Below are 23,771 nucleotides of genomic sequence, written 5' to 3' on the forward strand. Positions count from 1 at the left end.
TCTACAGGAAATTAAGTTTCCACAATATATTTATATAATCTAGTTGTGGTTTCTTAATAAGAGTCTTAATAACCGCCAGCTTGAATGGTTTTGGGACGTGACCTAAAGATAACGATGAGTTAATAATATTGAGAAGCGGTTCTTCTGCTACGGGTAACAACTCTTTCAGTAATTTAGTGGGTACAGGATCTAATAAACACGTTGGTTTAGATGCACTGATAAGTTTATTTAGCTCTTCCTGTCCTATAGTTGTAAAGCACTGCAGTTTTTCTTTGGCTGCGATGAATGAAGCTGAAATACTAGACGCAGTAGAATATACATTTGATATTGTATTTCTGATTTTATCCATTTTATCAGTAAAGAAATTCATGAAGTCATTACTATTAAACTGTGAGGGGATATTTAGCAACAAGCTATGTTACTAAATAAAGCTATATTTAGCTATGTTGAAAAAACAAAACAAAAAAAGGAAAGTTTTTTAATTGTTTTTTTTATTTTGTTTAAGACCTTCCAATGAGCATTTTTTTCTGATCTAAAGTCAATAAAAAAAATATCAAAACAATTGATATTACAAGACTTTGCTATTGTTTAACGGACCCTTCACCCATTCTCACTGGATGTGTTTCACTGGCAGATAAACAGGTGCAGTGATCTGCAAATACAATGTTTATTTTCCAGAAAAATGAGTGGAGTTAAACAACAAGACAAGACACAGTGTTTCTCCTCCAGACGGCAATGACGGAACAGCTCAGTTTGTGGGGATGTGAACATGGACAGACTGAGTTCTCAAACACGAGTGTATGTCTGAGGTCATTTATTCATCATCATCCTCATCATCGTTGTTGTCTTCATCCTCATCATCATCATCATCCTCATCATCGTTGTTGTCTTCATCCTCATCATCATCGTTCTCCTCCTCTTCATCATGGTTGTAGTCAGTTTCATCACCAGGGTTGATTCTTCCAGACATCACGTCTTCGATCCAGGCGTCGAGCTCGTCAGCGGTGGGCATGTTCTCTTCATCATCCATCTCCATCCACACGCTGTCAGCCTGAGAATCACACACAAGACCAATCACAGACAGAATAAGACTTCACTAATTCATATGAATTAGCCACCACACTGCCATGAGATTGTGTTGGACAAACACGCTCAGAATAATCACAAACATCAATAAACTCCATCCAGCAGAAAAGAAGTAGTGCTTACGAAGTACATGAAGAGACTGTCAGACACGGGAGACTCGAGTTACAAGACTGAGTGAAGGAAATGCCTTGGACTTGAACTGCATGACAATTACTTTATAACAACTGTAATTAATATTATTAAATCAATCACTGATCAGAGTCTCGTGACTTTTTTATATATTTTATAACATATATTTAAACAATATTTCAAGAATCAACATGATTGCAAATGTCTGTACTGAAATTATACAATAATTAACAAAAAAGTGACATCTTAGACATTAATTTAGTCAGTTTTTGCTGTATTTCTCCAGCAAACGTAGTTCCAGACAAAGCAACAAGTTTTGCATCTTGGAGCAACACAGCGGTGTAATGTTACTGAACGAATCCGGAGTAGTGAATGAATCAGTTCAGAGATTCAGTCTCCCGTTCATGAACATAGTATTGCTTTGTTCCTTTGAACAAATCAGCTGAATGAATGAATCCATGACTCACTCATTAAGACACTCATATGCCAACAAGTATTTAACCTTATGCTAAAGATAATTTGTTTTAAGAACTGTTCTTGGATCTTTGGGGAACCAGAAACAGTTCTTCTATGACATTGCTGTGAAACCCCCTGGAGCTGGAGCTGCACATGTGTGATCACTGGCATTAAAGATAAATGATATGCTCACGTCCTCAACGTCCACCACGCCGATCTGAGGAGACGAGAGGTCGATGCCGAAGGTCTTCTCCCAGTACGGCACCATCTGAGGACACACAGAGGGGTCAAAGGTCAAACATCGGTTTACATACGTGTAAGTGATGCATTGTGAGAAGTTATATTTGTAAATGAGCATCCACTCAAACTAAAAAAAGTAAGAAAAAAATCCTTTAGAGCTGATTTGCCCTGCATACGCATTAAACTCATTCAGTTGTCAACTGTCTCCTGCAGAGGGCAGCAGAGTCAAACAGACATGATCCTTATGTTGTGAAGCACCTGCTGAGCATATAATGTTGCATATGTGATGTCATGTATTGTTTATGTCAATAAATTGATTTTAGGTATTATGGAAATATATATCTACTATATTAACCACAGAAAAAAAAAAACATGTTCTTGGAGTAATCAAAGGTATGATTAATGGATACAGTATTATAGAGGTTTGTCATACCAGGGGAAAGTCGTCAGGATCGATCCAGATGATGCTTAAGTCTGGGTTCTCTGTGTTTTCTTGAGCCACTTCCTTCAGGATCTCCAGGAATTCATAACCGTCTGGTAAAAGTCAACATTCAGTCATTTGGAGTCACAAACATGAAATCGCTCAAATACTCTCAAAGCAGTGTTTACCAGGGTCAGACTCCTCAGCAAAGGCCACAATGTGCTGGCCGTTAAAATCATCGTCCTCAAACAGAAACAAATCATAGAGTTAGTAACTATACTAAGTATATATATAGTTTTAGCTTTAGTTTTAGGTAATGTTTGTTTGTACCCAGATCTCATACATGCTGTGAGGCTCCAGCTTTCTTAGAGTCGGCCTAAAATAAGAAGAAGCAGAACTGATTTTATTCAAGCATCCTTCTGAGAGGATGAGGAAACGTTGAGATGATTGTAATTTGATTTTTCTGGTTCAGCACTGTTCAGAGTTCACCTGTCGTGCTCCTTGATGAAGCTGACAATGTCGTCCTCCATGTAGGGCTTGCCGGGGATGGTGACGGGTTTGTTCATGAAGGGCTCGTAAAAATCCACTTCGTTCATATTCAGATTTAATTTCTTAGCAATCTGGAAACATTCAGAAATATGTTCAAGAAGGATTAGATAATAAACAGGCGATACACCAGCTGTAATAGCATTTTTTACTTTACTCAATTATTTTTTTTTTTTTCTATGCACACTTCTTACATTAATTGAGCTTGTGATACCACCTAGTGGATACGAGTATAGCAACAGCACAATAGTAAGAGAACACAACAATAACATAGGCCAGACACAATAAATACAAAGATCATTAAAGGATTCTAGCTAACTGTAAGTTGTATGCTTATAGAGTCGGGCAGTCTTGTGGGCGCTCTAACATGTCGAGTAAAACATATAAACATAAGAGCTTATGACAGGTACTGCCTTAAAAAGGGACATCAACTGAGAAACCCAAATTCCCTTGATCTTTTGACAAATACTGTACTATACAAATATCCTGTAAGTTTCAGATTGGTTGATATGTATTGAGTTCTCTATGCGTTTTTGACCTAAATCACAGCAGCGTCCATCTGCGAAGGATGCTGGCTGTCAATCATATACAATTATTAGCAAATCACAGCTGTGGGCGTTTACTTCTGAGTCTACAATCTGCCGCAGCTATTCAAACAGACTGTTCTGATGAGCAGGATAGAAAATTGTGTATTACCTCTAAATTATGATGATTTTTGATGTAAAAATCTTGATAACATCATAAGTGGTCCTCAGAGAACAGTGCAAAATAAAACAAATAAAAATAAAAAACAAGAGGGAGTCCATGACCCATTTAAAGTTATAAGCTGTATAGTTCAAAATATGCTGTAATTATAAGTTTAAAATCAACTCAAATCTCCATCACCATTTAATAGTCACATGTCCTTTTGTGAATGAATGAACAAATGAACGTATGAAAAAACTAATGAATTAATGAATGAATTAAATAAATGTGTGAAAGCACTTGCCTTTGGCTCAAATGTGGCAAAGAACTTGATGAAGGGATGAAACTCTTCAGCTGCATCATCGTACTCAATGAAGTCTGAGAAATAACAGCATTGGCATGACGGAAGCTGCTTGTTACACGTGTATGAGTGATCAGAATTATATAAAGAAATTCAGCATACTAACGTGAAGATTTCACGCTCTTGAAGTAGCCCATCAGTTTAATGTCCTCTTCGATGTTATGGAAGCCTTTGAGCTCTCGGTCATTGCTGATGATCTCCACAGGCTCCTCGATCACCTGACAGAAGAAGCGCTCGGTCAGTTATCAGTGATGATTAGGTGTGTGAGCGGTTATGATGATTATCACTCACATCGTAGAGGAACTCCAGCAGCGTGTCGGCCGCCAGCTCTCCATCGTACTCAATGACCTCGTCATCTGCAAAGATGTAGATGCTGTCCACCTCCAGCAGACCTGCCAAAACAAGCATCTGAAGGTTTCAGAGGTGTTTGATGGACTGGCATATTATACATATAAACATTTGCACTTGATTTATCCAGGAAGGATTTTACTGGAAAAACACTTTTATCAACCAATCATAATCCCAACTCTACTCTTAACACCAGAAGACAATGTTTTAATAATAATTATGTTGTTCTAGATTAAAAATAATACAGATCTAGAACACGTCCTACTTATGAAAAATGCATAAAGCAATAGATCACTCCACAATCATTTGCTTATTCATGTTTTCAACATCTTAAATTTCAGTCTGTTCCTCAAACAAAGCTACATTGTAAAAAAAAAATACTTTTTGAAGCTATACATAAAGATGATTGGAATATTTTATTACTGTGTTTCTTGCTGTCTCTTTGTTATCATTTGTGAAGTTTACTGTAAATTTCTAAGTGAAAATCAGCAAATCCTTATCCCATTTTTTTTCAGTGTATTGCAAGGTTTCAGAAAACCGCACAAGTTGTATTAACTAGTGTTACGGTAGTGGCAACACTTTACAATACTGTCACATTAATTAACATTAGTTCATTAATTAACTAACACTGAGCATGTGTTAAAATATTTAGTAATCTTTGTTAGTTAATAAAATTACAGCTGTTCATAGCTAATTCATAGTAAAAGTTTATATTGAACTTTTTGTCCTTTTTTTAGAGCTGGTATGCTTTCGTTATATGGAAAAGAGCAACATGAATGTTCTACTAAATATGACTTTTTTTTGTCCCATGGAAGAAAGAAAAGCATCCAGGTTTGGAACAACTGAACATATGAGCGAATAAATGGTGACCAAATTTTCGTATTTGAGTGGATTATTGTTGTAAGCATGATGCTAATACATTATAAGTGGACTCTCTGTGTTCATCTTTTTTTGCAAATTGTGATAATAACCAAAGATAATTGCTGTTTTACAAGAAAATACTATTTCAGGCTTTCTACTTTCACATTTTCTCATTTAATTCAATGTGTTAGTTGTTTTTTTGTGAATGTTTATGATTTACTAGCAGTTTCTAAGTGACATTATTTCAAAGTTAATCAGACACCAAATGTTTTTCAGTGTATAGGCTATGACGAAACACAAGACAGTGTAAGGAAATACAATAACAGCTAATCCTTTAGCTACAGAGAAATATTCCGTTTTCTGTTGTACAAAGCATTCATTCTCATTTGCTGTTTACCAGCAGCGTATACTTCAACAGACTGATGGCTATCGGAAAGTGAAGGTAATAATTGTATTACAGGCAGAGAATGGAAGATAATGGATCTTAGATGCATTCATATTACCCAGCTTCTTAGCAACAGCTCGGTCTTTCTTTGAATCCACCAAGCCGAATCCAATGTCCTCGTCGTCAAGATCATCAAGCACCTGGGCAGCAAGCTGCAGGAATAAGAAAGACTTTATTGTACTGTATGCAAGTCTAATTCAGAGTGTGTCAGAGCTAAACAAACAGCGCATCAATGCAGATCGTTCAGTCGTTTAATAGCTGTGTCGGGCCATTCAGTAAAACAGCCATAATGCAGCCATAAAACACACGGACTCAATGAGGCAAAGACACCCCTCTCTCATACTGTATACTCAAAGCCAAACGAGACACAAGGCCGTCAAAGCAAATGCCAGAAGTGCTGCCTTCGCACCTTCTAAATCTGTGTGAAATAGGAGCTGAAGATAGACAAGAGATCTGACCAATGCAGGGTCTGATCGGGCACGTCAAAGACTGGACACAGGTGCAAATGTATGGTTACTGTATGTATGCTGTCGCTTGGGTCAGCTGCACACATACACATACAGACACGCCAATGCACACGACATCAACAAAACATACATGTGACTATACACATGCCTTCATACATTCATTTTCCTCATATACACGCATGCTTGAAATAAAAGCATAAACCTAGCAGCAACATTCAACACATTAAATACATGTAGAAGAATATCATACATAGTCATTTAACTTCAAGTTTCAAATGTACTAAAACTTCCTTTAGATTCCACCTTAACAAAGCGCCAAGTCATTTGACCCTTTATAGGCCTTTTTTTTACTTCACATATTGCAAAACCATTGCAAACCATTTCATATCGCAACTGAATTGCTCACGCCTTCACATTTGTAGATAAATGAAGAGTTCACAAAATCAATATCGATTTATAACCCATATTATATTTGAGTGAAATAAAAGAATAATAGAGTGAAAATGAAGTGTGCTTAATTGTATTTTATATGCACTTTTTAGTGCGCATCAATTTTTTAAATATATATATTTTTTAAAAACTGTACTTGCAGATAATATAATATTAAGTAGATAATAGGCCACTTAAGTGACTTTCATCAGTGAACACTTAACACACTTGAGTGCACTTCGGAATAGTCAAATTAAAAGTTTTACTTTAAAGTACTATTTTAATTTCACATCTTTTGCCATGTTTTAAAGAACTACACTAATTTTGATGTGTTGACTAACATACTACAGCACATGCAAAGTTCTTGACTATTATTTTAACTCGTGTGTTATTCAATATTACATTAATATATGCAGTTAAAATATTTTAAATGCACTAAATTGCAACTTCATTACAAATGATTTATTTATATACATGATATATATCAAAGATGATATATGCAATTATGAAATGACAAAGATGTACTTAAGTCCTACTTAAGTGGGTCAAAAACATTCTAAAGTTCACGTAATTGCATTTATTATCAATTTAAATAATATTCATGCATTTTCATTTAATTGCAATAAACATGCAGTTAAGAGTGTGAAAACATTACGTTCAGTTCACATTATATAGTATAAACAATAATATTCAAGTAATAAGTACTCTTTTCAAAATGTGTACTTCTTTTTGACAAAAGGGACCCAGGCTCTCAAAATTCAGAAAAGTACACTGTAACTGATTTTTGTAAAATTTACAGTAACATACTGTAAAATGTATAAACAGTATTTTACTGTAAACTGCAAAGGATTGTGGGGAAATATGTATTTTACAGTAAACTACTGTACATTTACAGTAGTGAACTTGCCCGCGAAAAACTGACCAAATGCAAGGGAGATTTATTTTATTTACTGTTTGGTGGAAGCAACGGTAAAAGGACAAAGGAGAAACGTTGCACTGTTAACTGGACAAAACGGTTAGTATATTATTTCTGTTTTATTCAAAACTGAGATATTTTAATAGGTTTTAACTTGTTAACAGCAAACTAACATTATTCATCGTGTCGTTTTTCATGTTGGGAGTTGGGGCCTTTGTTTCTGACTGACGGCCGGATTAACGCCACCATAACTGTGATAACATAGACTGGTGAGTAAACTAATGTCACCTATACTAGTCGAAATAAACCTTAGTTAAACCGAGAAACACGTTTGTAGGTTCTGCTGCCCTTTAATGCAAGTTAGTTAATCTGGCAAGTCCTTACTTAACAACGAACTAACATGAAATAACGTTACTGCGGTAAAGAGTGTAGCCAACACCACTGTTTCAGTCGAGATTTTAAACAGTATTTTCAAGTAACGTTACTTCTTTTGTTTGTTCTTTTCAAGTTTCTAGTCTAGATTTCGTCTGCAACGTCAGAGGTGTATTTTGGAGCCTCTTCTTGTGAATGCCATCGATGATAACATCAACTGGTAAGTTAATAATGTCAGTTATCCAAAGTTAACGAACACAGAGAAGCATAATATCTTTTGTACACTGCCTCTTTATCGCAAGTGTAATTATCTTCAAATGCTGTTTAAGTTAGAAACGCATGTACCAATGTTGTATGTAACTTTAGAGACGGTCCCTAAATGTAAAATAAAACCGCGAGCTAACATGAAATACTGAGGAAAACTGAGTTAAGAACTACCACTGTAAAGTACATCTTTTGTATTTTATTTTCAAGTTTGCATCGGAGGAGTACTGGAGTCTTTTACTATGATTGCCCTTGTAACAACAGGTGAGCTTTCATCAACTTAACTAATGTTACTAAAGTAGCCAAATTAGCCACTAACTCCAGAACCAGTTTACTTTTTAAAGAGAGGAACGGGCTAGCAATATATTAATATAGTAAGTTTTGCTTATAACTATTAAAAATGTGGTAACACTTTACATTAAGGTTCATTAGTTAACATTAACGTTAGTTAAAAACATTAGTAAACATGAACTAATAATGAACAATACTTCTACAGCATTTATTAATCTTAGTTACTGTTAATTTCAGCATTTACTAATGCATTATTAAAATCACAAGTTGTGTTTGTTAACATTAGTTAATGCATTGTGAACTAACATGACTAAACAACAACTGTATTTTCATTAACATTAACCAAGATTAATAAATAGCGTAATAAATGCATTTTTCATTGTTTGTTCATGTTGTTTAATACATTAATGTTAACAAATGACACTTTATTGTAAAGTGTTACCAAAAATGTCTATTTTATAAAAAAATTTTTGTATTACTATATGGTAGTTTTTTTTCTGATCATAAACTATAGTAACACTAAAAGGGTGCTGTGACTCAGTCTGTTACAGGAGATTTCTCCAAGCAAAAACAGGATCCTGAATATGAGGGCAGAATCATCATACAGCCAGCTGTACATTTTACAGAAATGCAGAATTAGGTAACCCAAAATACATTTTGTTTTACATTGCATTACATTCATGCATTTGCCAGATGCTTTTATCCAAAGCAAGTCATATTGTATTTAAAGTAGGGGAGCACGGGCACAACCTAACACTGTTTGACTGTCTTAGTTTACATTTTTAATCATGGTATTATAAGCACTGATTTTCTAGGACACACACATTTAGAATGACTGATTGGTTAGCATTTAGCATGGTCTGTGGCAGACTTTACTATGTGTCAGGGCAACACATTTCAATAAACAAGAAGTTAATATTAAGTGATTTAAATCGTGAGGAAAATATTGTCTTTTTGCTCTATTTCGCAAAAATGACTGGAGTCTTCTTTAGTCATACAATAACAATTTGTTATTCTCAGAAATTCTCACATCATGCACACATTTAAACTTGATGCATGAAAGGAATGTTGTCAATGTTGACAGATGCCACTGGTTTCGACTAACATGAGGGTGAGTAAATGATGGTGGCATTTTCATGTTCAGGTGAAACAGTTGTTGAACATCCCTGACTGTAACAAATCAGCATAAGTCAAAGTCACATCAGTCACATCAAAACACTTCAGCTTTATTCCACCATTCCTCTACGTCAGAGTTTGTCCCCATCTTTCTCTAAGCGTTAACACAGCTTGCTCATGATGTAGACGCCAGGACAAACTCTGCTTCTCTAGCGGGTGAGCGTCGCATTCAAGAACAGGCCAATAAGCGGACAGACGGGTTAATGACAGCGGTTGGACACTCGTTGTCTCGGCCTCACAGGAAGTGCTATCCTGTAGAAACTCACTGCGACAGCTCTCACCGGCCACATCCAACACGTCTGAAGGAGCATCATTCATTCTCTCCATGGGTCTTACAAACCGCTCATAAGTCATAAAAGGGCTTTAGAGTGGACAGTGAGCAGCCCTAGTGAGGGGGGAAGGATGCTGTTCAGATATTTTGGATAAAGCTTTAGTGATAAGCCAGACTTGAGAAACACAGAGGAAGAAAGAGAGAACAGAACAAAACAAGTCATTTGAGGACCTGAACATACCTGGTACGTCAGGGCAGCAGGGCTTGTTAGCAACTGCAGAGAAAGATCAGGTGACTTTAGAGTTGAGCATGAAATAACCAACACAGCATAAAATATAACTCTACTTGGTAAATTGCAAATGGTAATGCACAGTAATACTAAAAATGCTGGTGATTTGAAACTAATTTATTTTGAATTTTGGTGAAATTGCTTTGTGCAAGCTCCTGTGGACTTTATTTTGACACTTTCCCAGTGCTATTGTACTGTTATAATATTTGTCTCATCGTGCCATGTGTTTGCTTTTTATGTTAGCAACAAATATTGAGAAATGTGTGATTGAAAAAAAGCACACATAGGCCTACATTTCACTGCAGTTTCCAGTTGAAACAAACAATAGACGGGGAAAAAAAAAAAAGCTGGTGAAAGGTGCAGGAGTTACTTTGAAACAGTTGCTTGTGAATAAATAATTACACTCAAAAAAGGGTAAGAAGCAATTAATTAACTATGAAATTTTTAAGCAGAAAGACTGAAGTAGTATTTTCTTGTAAAATATATTCATTCATCTTTAATTGCAACTTCCAAAAGTAATTTATATACAGCAGGGGTGCCACTAGACAGGCCCCCTGGACAGCATATCCACTCGGGCCCCCGCTTTCTGGGGGAGGGAGTCCCCCTCGGTAGAAATTGGTATTGTGTTTCGGGGGGGTTGTTCCCCTCCGAACAGATCCTCTCTGTAAATCGTATTCCGGGGGGTCCCCCCTCGGTAGAAATCACGTTTCCCCCTCAGGGGGCCCCCCTCCATTGTCAGGCCCTTAGAATCATCCTAACTTTCCGCCCCCTTACGGCACCCCCTGGTTTACAGTGTAATATCATTAACTTTTTTCATGTTTCACACAAAATACCATGTTATATGCACAATAGTATTCACGATACTATGTTATGGTGTGATTATGTTATGCATGATTTGTAAACTAATACATTTAGAGGTTTACACCACATAAGCAGCTCTATATGTTTGGCTTGTCCGACATAGCAAACTTGCTCAGGAGCGCACCCGGTATAGCATTGCACCTGTGATGTGAAGTGCTTTAGAATGAGTCCCGTCAAACACAATTCTAGTAAATGACATGGTGCTTCAGCATTTATCTCATGTGTTTTTATCTCATGTTTGCTATCAGTCAGGTTTGGGTTTAGTGTGGGTGGGACATTATTTTAAAATTTTTAAAGTGTCATTTCCAAACTGCCATGATATATGCAACAAGTAGTGTAATCAAACGTTGTCAGATTCACATTCATCTGTTTTAGATAAAACTGGGAAAAATACCAAACTGTTCACCATTCACAATTAACATAACCCCCACCACCCCCAATCCTTCAAAGGTATCTAAAGGCAATTAAATAATAAAACCATTAAACATTTTTGTTAGATCCAGATTCCTTTTTTGGTAAAATAATTATTGCTCTGTATTTGTAGCACCAGACTGTTGATTTGAAGTATGTTTAGCTGTGAGAAGGTGACAGCTGAAATGACTCAGCTATGATTCATATTTGACAGCATGTGTTCAGACAGAGACAGAAGCTTAGAAAAAAAGGCTTTGCTTTAAACACCAGAATAATTTTTGACACAATCATGGATGTTTTGTGTGAAAGGACTGAAAGGTCAAATTCAAATGACTGTGCTTTAGATGGTAAAGAGAAACTGAATTGCCCAAAGGACTAATTTTCCCATCAAAATGTTTTATTCCTTTTTTTTTTTTCGTGATGTTGAACATGAAGGTCTGACCTTCACTTTCGAAGCTAATGGCTTCAGGAAATAATAATAATAATAATAAAAAAAGAACAAAATGTTTCTTTAATTATCTAAATCTGTACCAGAGAAGGTCAATTCCGTCTTTGACCTTCAGGTTCAAAGGTGATTTCATAAAAGCTACTTTAATTTTAAGTAACTTTTTTTTTTTTTTTTTTTTTTTTCTTCTTTTATCACACAGGTTGGGAAAGTCATTAAGATTAGTAAATGACAAAATTGAGAAGTGCTACTCAACTAGTTATGTTCCCATTCAAGAATTCACGCTGCGTCAGCTTCTGTGTGACCACTCTCCTGAAATGTGTGTAATCCTTCTAATGGAATCATGTGATGTCACCGGATGGGATGATGTAGCGATCAGGAAGCATAAAAGCATGTGTAGTGGAGACAGTGGCAGCTTCTGGAGAGTGAAGGAAGCGTTATATTAACGCTTCCTTCTGTGTGCATTATATTATTTACTGTTGTATGTTTTTGAATCAAAGTATTCTGACAAGCAAAGATAAGAAGGTGGACAAGCAGGCATTCATACTTTGTGTTCCTCCCTGCCTGCACTACATTACGGGTGGGGATACACACAGTTTGTGTGTCGCTTGTTTGGGAGTGGTCCATCCAGTTTGAGGAGCTGTTGGAGGTAGTGACTCGAGCAGTGGACAAGCTAAACATTGATTGGCCACTAGAGGAGCAGGAAGAGCATCCTAAGAGCAAGTTATATGAATGCTTCCTGCGCTTGAAGCCACTGACTCCACGCCGGGGCCTGCCATTCTTTCCCAATCTGCACACTGAAGTAGTCCAGATCCTGGAATAAGCCATTCTCGGCCCACCTCTTCAGTCCAAATCTTACTCACTACTCTAATGTGGTAGTGCTGAAAGAGTGCATTTATGGGGTGATCCCCAGGGTTGAAGAGATGCTTGCGGTCTATCTTTTTCCTGGGTGTGCATCGTCCCTCAAGGCCCCCCATTACCAACCAAGCCGCTTTGGACTTCTTTGGCATTGGTGGGTAAGGCGTACATGGCAGTGGTCAGGCTGGCACTTGCTTGTTCACCATGGTGGTGCTGCAGGCATACCAGGCTGACCTGCTTAAAGAGATGGATGAGAGAGAAGAAATTAAAAACGGCGACAGAACTGCGTCGGTCCACAGATTTGTCACTCCGGTCCACCAAGGAGACAGCCAGAGCAATTGGACAGTCTATGGCAGCCCTGGTGGTGTCGCACATTGGTGAAACAAAACGCCCGATGACGATGGAGATCAGAAAAATCTAAGTTTCTAAATGATACTTAGTCTCTAAAAGTCTCTAAATGATACATCCAACAGATAAGGCAAATAAACCAACTTAACACAGATGTAGAACGGACCAAGATTAAGGGATCCCATTTACCTTCGTCAGGTTCTACAACCTTGACCTTGACGCCACTCCCGGCTCCTCGGTTCTCTTTGCCTCGCTGTGCCCATCCATACTAGGCAGGGATTTGTAAGTCTGGCGGCATGGGCATACTTGCTCCCAAAGTGTTCTTAGATGCAGCGTGAGTTCCTGAAGGGGAATGTCTCTAGGTTACGCATGTAACCCTAGTTCCCTGAGGGAACAATACGCTGTGTCTCATTGCCATACTTCCTGCCTCCTTTTCTTTTAATTTCTTTGAATTCCATTTGAATTGCAGTTTTGAATCCTGTTTGCATCCTTGATTTAAATTCAGTTAAATTTAAATTTAAAGAACTGCACTAGAGCAATCGCACATTTTAATTGAACCAAAACTGCCATTAATTGGCTGCTGAGAGCTAAAGTGAGCAGCCACTGTCTGTCCTTTCTTCTGTTGCGGTATATTTACAGTGCTTCTTTCTCCCTGAGGAGGAGTCTGAAGACCCAGTGAACGCGTTCTTGGGGTTTTATGAGTGTCATGGATTGGGTTGGTGGTTCAGTGAGTGATTGAGTTCGCTCTGATGACTCATGTGAAGCAGCACATCACCTCACCTCTGACTCAACACCGCTGAGCTCACTAAACGGCAGCATCTGTTTCTGTCCCCTCCACACATAAAATCATCCAGAGAGAGGATGGCGGGTTCAGCGCTTCCAAAGCGGCACAACCCAATTGCAGCTTGCTGGTTAACAGCAATAAAAAAGAGTGATGATAGATGCCAAAAGGCCAACAAAAAAGAATGATACTTTTAATCTCATGGACCCAAAATTTAGGATCAACATTTCAGTGAACATTTGCCGTTTGAATCCACTTGGGAAATATGAAATGGCTATGATTACAGAGCAAGACATATTACAATCGTAACTACAATCCTAAAGACCAAGACAATATCTAATGAAACTCGAAACATTCAGTTCTCAATAATTTTCACATTCAGTTTATTCTCCTCTGAGTTTATTCTATTCTTTATGCCCTTGTTTTACATGATCATCACATTATCATACCAGATGGTTCTATTCATACATTTCCTACCAGTGATTAATTGTTTTGAAATTCAAAATAGTTTCAGGTATGAAGAAGGCAAGGAAAGGCAAGGTTATTTAGCAAATTTCATACACATTGGAAATTCATTAAGCTTAAATATATAAATGCATAAAACATTTCATAGTTATCATTAACAAATACAAATGCAAGAAGTAAAAACTGTAAAAAGGGACATTTTATTATGAAAATAAGATTAAAATTAAATTCTTAAATTAAATAAGATTCTACAACAAATTGAATATGAAGGATACAAAAGGGAAAAAAAGACAAATACTCAAAAGGTCAATTCTGAAATGTTCTCTCATGATTCTGAATTTATATTTCACAATTTGGACTTTGTTTTCCAAAAATTGTGAGCTTATGCCTTCAATTCAGACTTTTTTTTTTTGCAAAAATCTTTTCTCATAGTTTATATATTGAAATAAATAACTCAACATTGCAAAATACAAACTCACAATTGTGAGAAAAAAAAGATTTAGTTTGAGACACTTTGTAAATGAGATTCTCTGAGCATGTGACACTTTTGTTTAGTTTCAGACAGTTATTGTTTTATTAAACTACATTTGCTTCCTCATATACTGTGCATCCAGCTGCCTTTGTTACAAATTGATGTGGTCATTCAGATGACATGTCAGTTCCTCACCAGAATGAGCTGCATTGGACTTTAATGCTATGATAGCAGCTGTGGATGGCAGTGGATCTCAGATTTTATGTGTGGTCCTGATTGGAGAGCAGGATTGGAGTCTATGTTTGAGAGATGTAAGTGCTCTTAAGAGTGTGATTCAGCTGGAATATGAACTCATAAAGAACACGGAGTGCTCAGACTTCTCATTTCACTGAGCAAGCCTCGCTCTCCACAGCAATGATGGGAAACACACAGAGAAAGATAATGAAGCAACTGAAGAGGCACTTCATAAGTGATTACTCATTCATAAAGCCTCGATGGAGTCGAGATGAATCCAGTTCATTCGGTTTACAGCTATATGAATATGAAGACTCACATGCAGATGTGAACAGGAATTATACCGCCGGGTAAGAGCGTGAGGTTAAAAGAAAATCTGTGACATAATTGACAGGGGAATTATGTAATAAAAATACACTCTTAAAGATACTGCATCATCTCACAAGTACTGCATACTTCTGGCATTAAACAATTTAAATTTAACTAGCTTCATGACTGCATCTGACTGAAAAAAAAAGAAAAGAAAAAAAAATCCATCCCTTAAAGCCGTTTCAGAGCCCTTCATAAATATCAAGATGAAGGCCTATATTAAATATCCTTAAAAGGCTGCACAATATTAAGACAATGTTGTTTATCTACCCATGAATCCCCTTGTGCCAAAACCAGAACAAATGAGGAACAAAACAGCCATGATTGTCTGATATGAGATATAGTTGTGAAAGGCTGCATTTGTGTCTGGAAACAGCCTGTGGCATGAGCCTGTATTTTCCGCATTAATAAGTCATATGTGCCATGAAGCACACAAAGATTATTATGTAAGACTCCACCGGGCGGCCATGAAAAATGCACACGGCTAGTCTATATATGCGAAGTACAAGAGAACAACACGACGAGTTCAGACCATGAATGATAGATAATTTATCAAGTTCAAGGAAAAAGTATAGCACGACCTTACCTGGATTTCTGCAAAAGTTAGTTTTGATCTAAACCAACTGCCTCACTACAACAGATAAACATAGTCTGCTTCAACAAATAGGCCTAACATAGAAAGGATTCGATGTTCTCTTGTCTTTATTGGACTGGAGTTCCATGGCCCACCTTACGAAGATGCTGATGATGTCATTTCGCCCCTGCCCCCTGAAAGAAAGCATGGGAGCTCGGCAGGATCGAAGAACATAGAAACAAATAAACCTACTTTTTCGTTTTTTTAATATATAAGAAACAAGTAGATAGAATATAAACAAAGAAAGCTAGTGTTAGTTTTTCAAGACAAGCTAGCAGTTAGAGAATAAATATGCATTTACATTGCAATTACATTGCTGGAGCTTTATGACTTACTTTTACACTACCTTTATGATGTTCCCCTGGGGTTTTACAACTCTTAGACCCCATTTACTATTACTAAGACAATATATATTTATAATTTTGATTAACATCTTCTTTTCTTTAAATCAATCAATCAATTTTGAAGGTCAGTCTGTTTCTTCAAAGACAATTAAGCTTTGTGAAGGAAATACTGGAGGAAGAAAGCAGGTCTGATAACTTTCGATTACAAAAACTGAGGTTCTTTTCCAAAATTAACAGTGAGAATTTACATTTTCTATCGGAACGAATAGTTGTTTTATAAGCATCCTCTGCCTTATTCTGGACCTTGAACTCATACTGCTGAAGCTAATAATGTCCAAAAAGCCTTTGTGTATCAGAAGGAATAATAGGTTTATCTGATGCATTTAACAGATGCTTAGTGACTTAGAAAAGAGGAACAAAGAGCAAAGAACCAACTCTTACATGTCCAGAATTCTTGCTGATTTATGGCAGAACTGGCGATGAAATGACTGAAATAATGATTTCAACTGTGTGATTTCAACTCAGTGAACCAAACCAGTCACTGAATGTTTCACAAGGCACTTTGCTCTGCTAAATTTAAAAGTCATTTTCTTACATGACTAAGAGATATGAATACATCCCACCATTATTCATAGAGCAGGTTAATCATTAATAATAATCACACACTGGGGAAGAGTCCTCATCTAAAACCTCACCAGATCATTTCAACTCAGTTGAGATTCACTCATCGTAATGACAACTGCAGGTACAATCACGACAACAAGAAATAAAACTGTATTAATTATCATTAATACAGTTTATTGTTTTTCATCCATTTTACCTCATAAATATGGTTGTTTTTTGTGTTGTTACTCCATGATATGCAAGTGTTGCCATGCTGTGCTGAATATTTCAAAGGCTCTAAATGTGCCGCACCATTTTGTTGATTATGTAACAAGAGCAACGAGTTTTCTTACTGGCAGACTCAAATAAAGTCTGTCTAACATGATAAATAATGCATTTGTGAATCTGAACACAGTGCCGTTCTGGGCTACAAATAAAAAGAAACCATAACACACGTACAACTCTCTTCCACAGCTCGATTTGAGAAATGGACACTTGAGTTTTTGACAAGGTGTTTGTTTATTGTCTCTTGCAGCACTATCAATGGCCAGATCCACTAGATGGCACACTTTCAGCTTAAACTCCAATTGATAGCATATGGGCAAACACAATGAAAATAAAGCGACAACTTGGTAAGTGAGGACAAGAAGAAAGAATCCAAAACTTGCAAGGACAGAACGAGCAACAGAAGGACAGAGCAACTGAATGTGAGGACATTGGTCATACTGGCTAAAATTAGCCAATAACAGACCGACCCCAAGAGCAGATATTCTAGCAGTGAAGGTCTGGATATTGCTGATGCATAGCTGTCCCTGGACCATGGGGTTGTAATTGTCATGATCAAGAAGACACAGAGGAAGGTAAAATGCATCAAGCAATATTTCAGTGTTTATGAATGAATGAGTTTTGAGGGATGAAGTTAAAAATTATAAACTTAATTAATTAAGAAAACTAAGATGGTAGGAATCCTAGTGTGGCAGCTCATAAGAAACATCCAGAAATCAGGACATGAATGCCTTTTCAGTGATGGAGCATTAGCAGGGAGTTTGTGTGGGGACTCAGATGGCATGCTGGTAACCATGAGAGAGCTGCGATTAAGAGATTAAACATGCAGCGTTTTCAGATGACGCATTCTGATGAAGAGGAACATCAGGAATAACACACAATGAATCATAGACATTACTCAGTTACTTTGAATCTGAGTCATGTCACATTTTCACTCACAGTATGTTAAATTGTCTCATAAAATGTAGTATCTACTCAAGCTAAAATCAATGACTGATGATTATGGCACATAAGCAAGCAGCATATTTGTTTATTGCAAATTGAAGTCCAAATTTTCACCATATCTTCAAGAAAGTTTCTCCCAGCAAAATCTGTAGCTAATTTAATCTCAGCTTGCTGTTATCTTTGTGGAAAACTAGCAACTATTGCTAGCATTTGCGCTGAAAAAAATATAAAAAATATTTGTAACAGTTTATCCATTTTAAGTTAAGTTTGCTGCTACTGCTCTGTACAATTTACTTCCATAATTATATTTAATTTCACATATAGAATTAATCTACTCAACTACACTAAATTAAGTAAATTTAACAAAGAAAATAAGTAACATTAGCTTGACCGGTTAAAGTTTGAGCAATTTTTACTCAGTCAAAGCTTACTTGGCAATCATTTTATTTTACTTAATATAGCACTTAATTAAACCAGGCTTTTAAAGAGTATGTTACTTAGAAACATCTAAGTAAATAATACAATAAATACCATGTAGACATCATATCTACATAATTAGTAATGTGGCTCTCATCTGAACACAGAGACTTGAAAATGAACTCCAGATGTAATAAAAAAATAAAAACAAAAGTTACTGGGGGGTCAACCTTATTAATTATACATGCCCCAATACATGATGAGAACACCAGCATCAGAAAAGGTTTACTTAATTTTAGAAAATTTTAATTTATGCTTTAACTTCTACAATGGCTGAAATAACCAATGCTGCATATTGGCTTTACCTTCTATGGGGCTTAAACTTTTATAAGTTTTGTTAGTTTTGTAACATGAACCATTGTAAGTTTGTAAGTTAACTTTTGCAAGTCTCTTTGGATTAAATAAACAAATAAATAAAAAAAATCTGCTAAATGCTAAAATGTCATGTTAAAACCCATGAGATAGATCAGAGAGATAATAGGGGGTAGGGGGGAGTCGTGGCCTAATGGTTAGAGAGTCGGACTCGTAATCGAAAGGTTGTGGGTTCGAGTCCCCGGCCGGCAGGGATTGTAGGTGGGGGGAGTGAATGTCCAGCGCTCTCTCCACCCTCAATACCACGACTGAGGTGCCCTTGAGCAAGACACCGAACCCCCAACTGCTCCCCGGGCGCTGCAGCATGGCTGCCCACTGCTCCGGGTGTGTGTTCACGGTGTGTGTGTGTGTGTGTGCATTTGTTCACTACTCACTGCTGTGTGTGTGCACTTGGATGGGTTAAACGCAGAGCACCAATTTCGAGTATGGGTCACCATACTTGACAATACGTCACGACTTTTTGCATTAAAAAATTTGCATTAACAGCCAGCTTCTGATAACATAATGTTTGACCTCTTTCATAATTTTAAAAGGACATGTCAAAGCTAATATAAGAGAGCCTTCAAATATTGACAGTGCAAGTGGGATGAGAGACCTTGAAGCTACACAGACTGAAAACTGCTGATGCAAATGAAATAACAGACAGAAAGAGGATCAGAAAACCACTCAAGCCTTGGTAGATTTTTGCATTAGAGTTCCTGGTTACTCACAGACGGACTAACAGCAGCTCAGCTGAACTGTAAGAGGACACTGCAGCGCGCTAAACACATCAGCACCTGCACGCTTAAAAATAAAGGATCTTTACTGACCTCTGTAGTTCCACGAAGAACCTTTAACATGCATGGAGACGTTGCATAAAAGGTTCTTTGTAGCTGAAAAGCATTATTAAAATGTTCTGCACACTAAGAAAAAATGCTTCTTTGGGGAACCAATGGCTCTTCAGTAGAATCACAGCAAAACCCCTCTTTGGGAACCTTAATTTTTTTGTTTAATATTTATTGTTGGTATAATTATAATTCATAGATCACCCTAGTGAAAAAAGTCATATTTATTTATTTCATACTAAGTATTGTTACACAACACATCCACTAGTGCACCACACTACACATCCGTGACTAAAGCAATAATTATCTAGGATTACTCATTTATCAGTATTATACAGACCTACGGTTTAAATAAACAATCATCAACATGTACTCCACCAATTAACTTTAAATTGTATAACAGTGGAAAATTCAATAATTAGTATTGTTCAAATCTATTAATATATTTACTCGGACGTACTGATATAAAAGTGACAATTAAACTTTATTTGGAGTACTACTTGTGCACAATGCACATTTCTTAATATTAAGCCTAAAATGTGTTTTAATGCCACTGTTGATGAGGTTTATATGATCTTTGAATAATATCGATCTTTAAATGCAAGATATATAAAGTGCACCTGAAATAGTTCCACTTCAGCAAAATCAAATATAATTCAGTGTATATTTAGTTGCACTACTTTCATATAATTCAAGTGCATTCCAGTTTAGCAGACTTTAAGTTTACCAATAGTTCAATGGCAGGGTATTTTTATTTAGCACATAAATATGTAAATGTATTTGCAGTATACTTAGCATGAAATACATTCATTTCAAATATATTTTAGTATATTAATTTTTCACTAGGGTAGAGTTTTGTACATATCAAGACTGGACTGAAGTCCAAAACCCCACCTGCTTTCTTCAAATGCAAGCCCATTTCCCTCGAAACCCAGTGGTCCTCTAAAGCCCAGTTCATACATTCCCTTCCCACTCATTCCTCCCTCATCGTTTTCCACGCACCTCCAAAGCAAGTTCCTCCACTTCAAGCTGCTTTCTGGACATGCGGTCCTCGCCAACAGCCTTGTGGTAGTAGATGACCATGACGTCATATTTCTTCATCAGAGACTTGTAGTTCTTGATGGTCAGCTGATGGACACGGTCCTTGCCGTCATATTCGGGGAAATCCAGGCCCTTCTCGCTCCAGCACAGATATGCAAACGTTAGCAGAACCCACAACAGCAGCCAACCCCACTTCATGTCACTGTTATGCTTTACTTGAAAGGTTTAAAATATCTTTGATTTTTACTTTGTTCCTAACTAAAGCCAAACTATTAGGAACAAGGTCCAATTCGTGCGCCCACCACCCTTCTCTTGCTCCCTTTCAAAAATACACATGCACAAGTTGACTACTGTAGTTGATGCCTCTTGGGGGTCGGAGGATTGGGATGACGGCTCTGTTACAAGTCGACGAAGCTAGTATGACACTTGGCCAGTGTCCACAGCAGTCGAGCAATAGAAATGCTGTAAATAGGTGGAGCCAGATTTGACCGTTTTTACCTGCTGGAAGCAACAGGGTCAAACTGACCAACATGTGCATTGGGTGCTTTCACTGAAAGACAGGTATTGGGCTGGGTGACAGGATTCCATTGCCATATTAAGTTTTGCAGGGCTTTGACCCTTGCTAAAAATAAGTTCTTGTTTGGACGCTGAGAACAAGATGGTGGCCCTGCGGACTGTATGTTGTGCCGCTGCGTGGTCGAGCTGGCACAGATGAAGTGTCCAGTTTCACTCCCAAAGCCTTGTGCTCTACATGGTGATGGGTTTAATAGAGCGAGGAATGGTCTAACAATGCCAATCATTACTAATAACGATTTCAGAGCAATACATTCTCAATTCAAGGCCATATGTTGGATTTCCTGGGAATAATGCACTGCTGTGTCTGCCAGTTGAACGAGTATAAAAGTAATGATAAATCCAAAAGCCTAAATCATGCAGGTTTGTGATTTGTGTATAGATTGTTTTGAATGCATAATTCATGCATTCATGAGAAACAGCTGCAGAGAAAGCAGTGAAATAGTCCATCAAATATTAGTTTACAAAGTCAAAGCATTGAGTTGGGATATTAATAAATTTTGACACCTGACCTCAGCTCTTTACATTTCTTGTGCTGCCAGCTAAAACACTTTGAGGCATTTGAAGGGAGGTTTGTGTGGGCAGCTGAAGTGGATGCATGGACTGTAAATATATTGTTTTTATTTTTTTGCTTTCTGCTCTTTGGCAAATGTTAACAGAAATTCAAAATCTGTGCCAGTGATGATGTCATAAATAATTGATAGTTTTACAATAGCAAGAGATGTGTGTGTGTGTGTGTGTGTGTGTGTGTGAGAGTAGTAGTAGAAAGCACAATGATACCCCATACATCCAAACGTTATGACAGTGCCCTCTTGTGGCAGGGTCTTTAATAAGCATCAGTGGATTAATTTACATTTATACATCATTTTACATTAATGCATGTGTCAGTAAAAGCCACTTGGATTGCATTCACATACTTTGAATCACTGCAAACACAAAAAGGGGCCATTTTTTATTTGATTGGACCTCAATAATTGCATTGTGTATTATAATATATTATAATGTTATATTGGGAAACTGATTGTGCGCCACCAAAAATAAAGAGCCAGAACCAGCAGTGTGGATGTTAATATAGAATATGTTTAATATATACTACAGATTTTGCATGTGTGCATATGCTCTCAGAGGGGCACTCATCCACATGAGAAAGTGTTTATCACGTAATGCGATCACATGCAAACACAATATTTTCCCAAGACTAAACTATTGGCACAGTGTCAGGAAAATATGTGGACAGAGCAACAGAGGAAGAAATTATTGCACTTATAAACATGTAAACATAAGAAAACCTGACACATGTTTACTTACGGTTAGACGGTAGATGGTTTATTCAAATCTGACTTATAAAGACACAGATTTTCATCTGCTGTAGATCAGCCACAGTAAGTAACACCAGTCACAAATGTGCATAAAGATACAAAAGGCCTGCGACGCCTCTGTTCATATTCTGTCAAAAATCTTTTTGAGGTGAATCTTGTTGCTTGGCAACTACAAACCTGACAGACTGTTCGCTGAAGTTGGTGTTTGCTGTTGGTTATTGGTTTGAATCTCTCTGGTCCAAAGTACCATCCAAAATACCAGAAGTAGTAGTTTAAGAACTGACCGCCAAAAGATCCGGTTGACCCCTATGCATTTATAGAAAAGTGTAAAAAGCAAAGCAAGGAAACACAACCAATGCTAGGCCTACATCTTATCTGTTTTACACTGGAGCACATGACATCTGGCCTCACAATAGCAGCCTTCTTTGCTCCCGGAGTCGTAGTTAAACTGTGGCTCGGCTCTGGGCCTAATTGGGTCGGTAATTATGGTTTGACACAAGCAGAGAGCAGAATTAATTAACCACAGCCAGGCAAATGATATTGATAAGCACACCGGGAATAACACCACCTTCAATCATGTTGGAATGATTGCATTTATAAGAGACCATGAACATCATTTCAAGTGGGAAACTCTGGATTTTGAGCTTGGTATTGACCATAATAAATAAAGTTGTCATTTTGAATGTGGACTATATTTTATTTTATTTTATTTTATTTTAAATTATTTTTTTTATGGTTGGCCAATTACATGAGAGATGACACATCAGTAAGCTCTTCTAGAGATGTGCAAAACAGTTTTACATACATTTCATTTCATTCCAGAATATTTATTAAACGGAAAAAAATAATGGCAGTTTCGATTTACATCATCATGCAAATCATGAACAAAACTGAGAATTATGCAAATGCTTGACACATTCCTTTTATCCCGGCCAATATCATCTACATTTAAATGCACACACACACACACACACACACACACACACGCACACACACACACATGTTGGGTTTCCATGTTTTATGGGGACATCCCATAGGCGTAATGGTTTTTATACTGT

At 37.1% G+C, this 23,771-nt stretch overlaps 1 protein-coding gene across 1 annotated transcript; it reads right to left on the reverse strand.

Annotated features, from left to right (window-relative positions):
• Positions 1–502: 502 nt before the first annotated feature.
• Positions 503–21,151, reverse strand: LOC306882137 (calsequestrin-1-like). Its single transcript, XM_079436620.1, has 11 exons — positions 20,783–21,151; positions 5,636–5,729; positions 4,215–4,315; positions 4,030–4,141; positions 3,867–3,940; positions 2,822–2,952; positions 2,663–2,708; positions 2,521–2,575; positions 2,345–2,445; positions 1,865–1,939; positions 503–1,051 (listed from the first exon to the last, which is right to left on the reverse strand). Exons 1-11 carry the CDS (start codon positions 21,017–21,019, stop codon positions 815–817), a joined length of 1,263 nt encoding a protein of 420 aa, XP_079292746.1. The 5' UTR covers positions 21,020–21,151; the 3' UTR covers positions 503–814.
• Between the last annotated feature and the right edge of the window lie 2,620 nt (positions 21,152–23,771).

This window comes from Barbus barbus (genome assembly GCF_936440315.1).
Source record: "Barbus barbus genome assembly, chromosome: 1".
Lineage (NCBI taxonomy): Eukaryota > Metazoa > Chordata > Actinopteri > Cypriniformes > Cyprinidae > Barbus > Barbus barbus.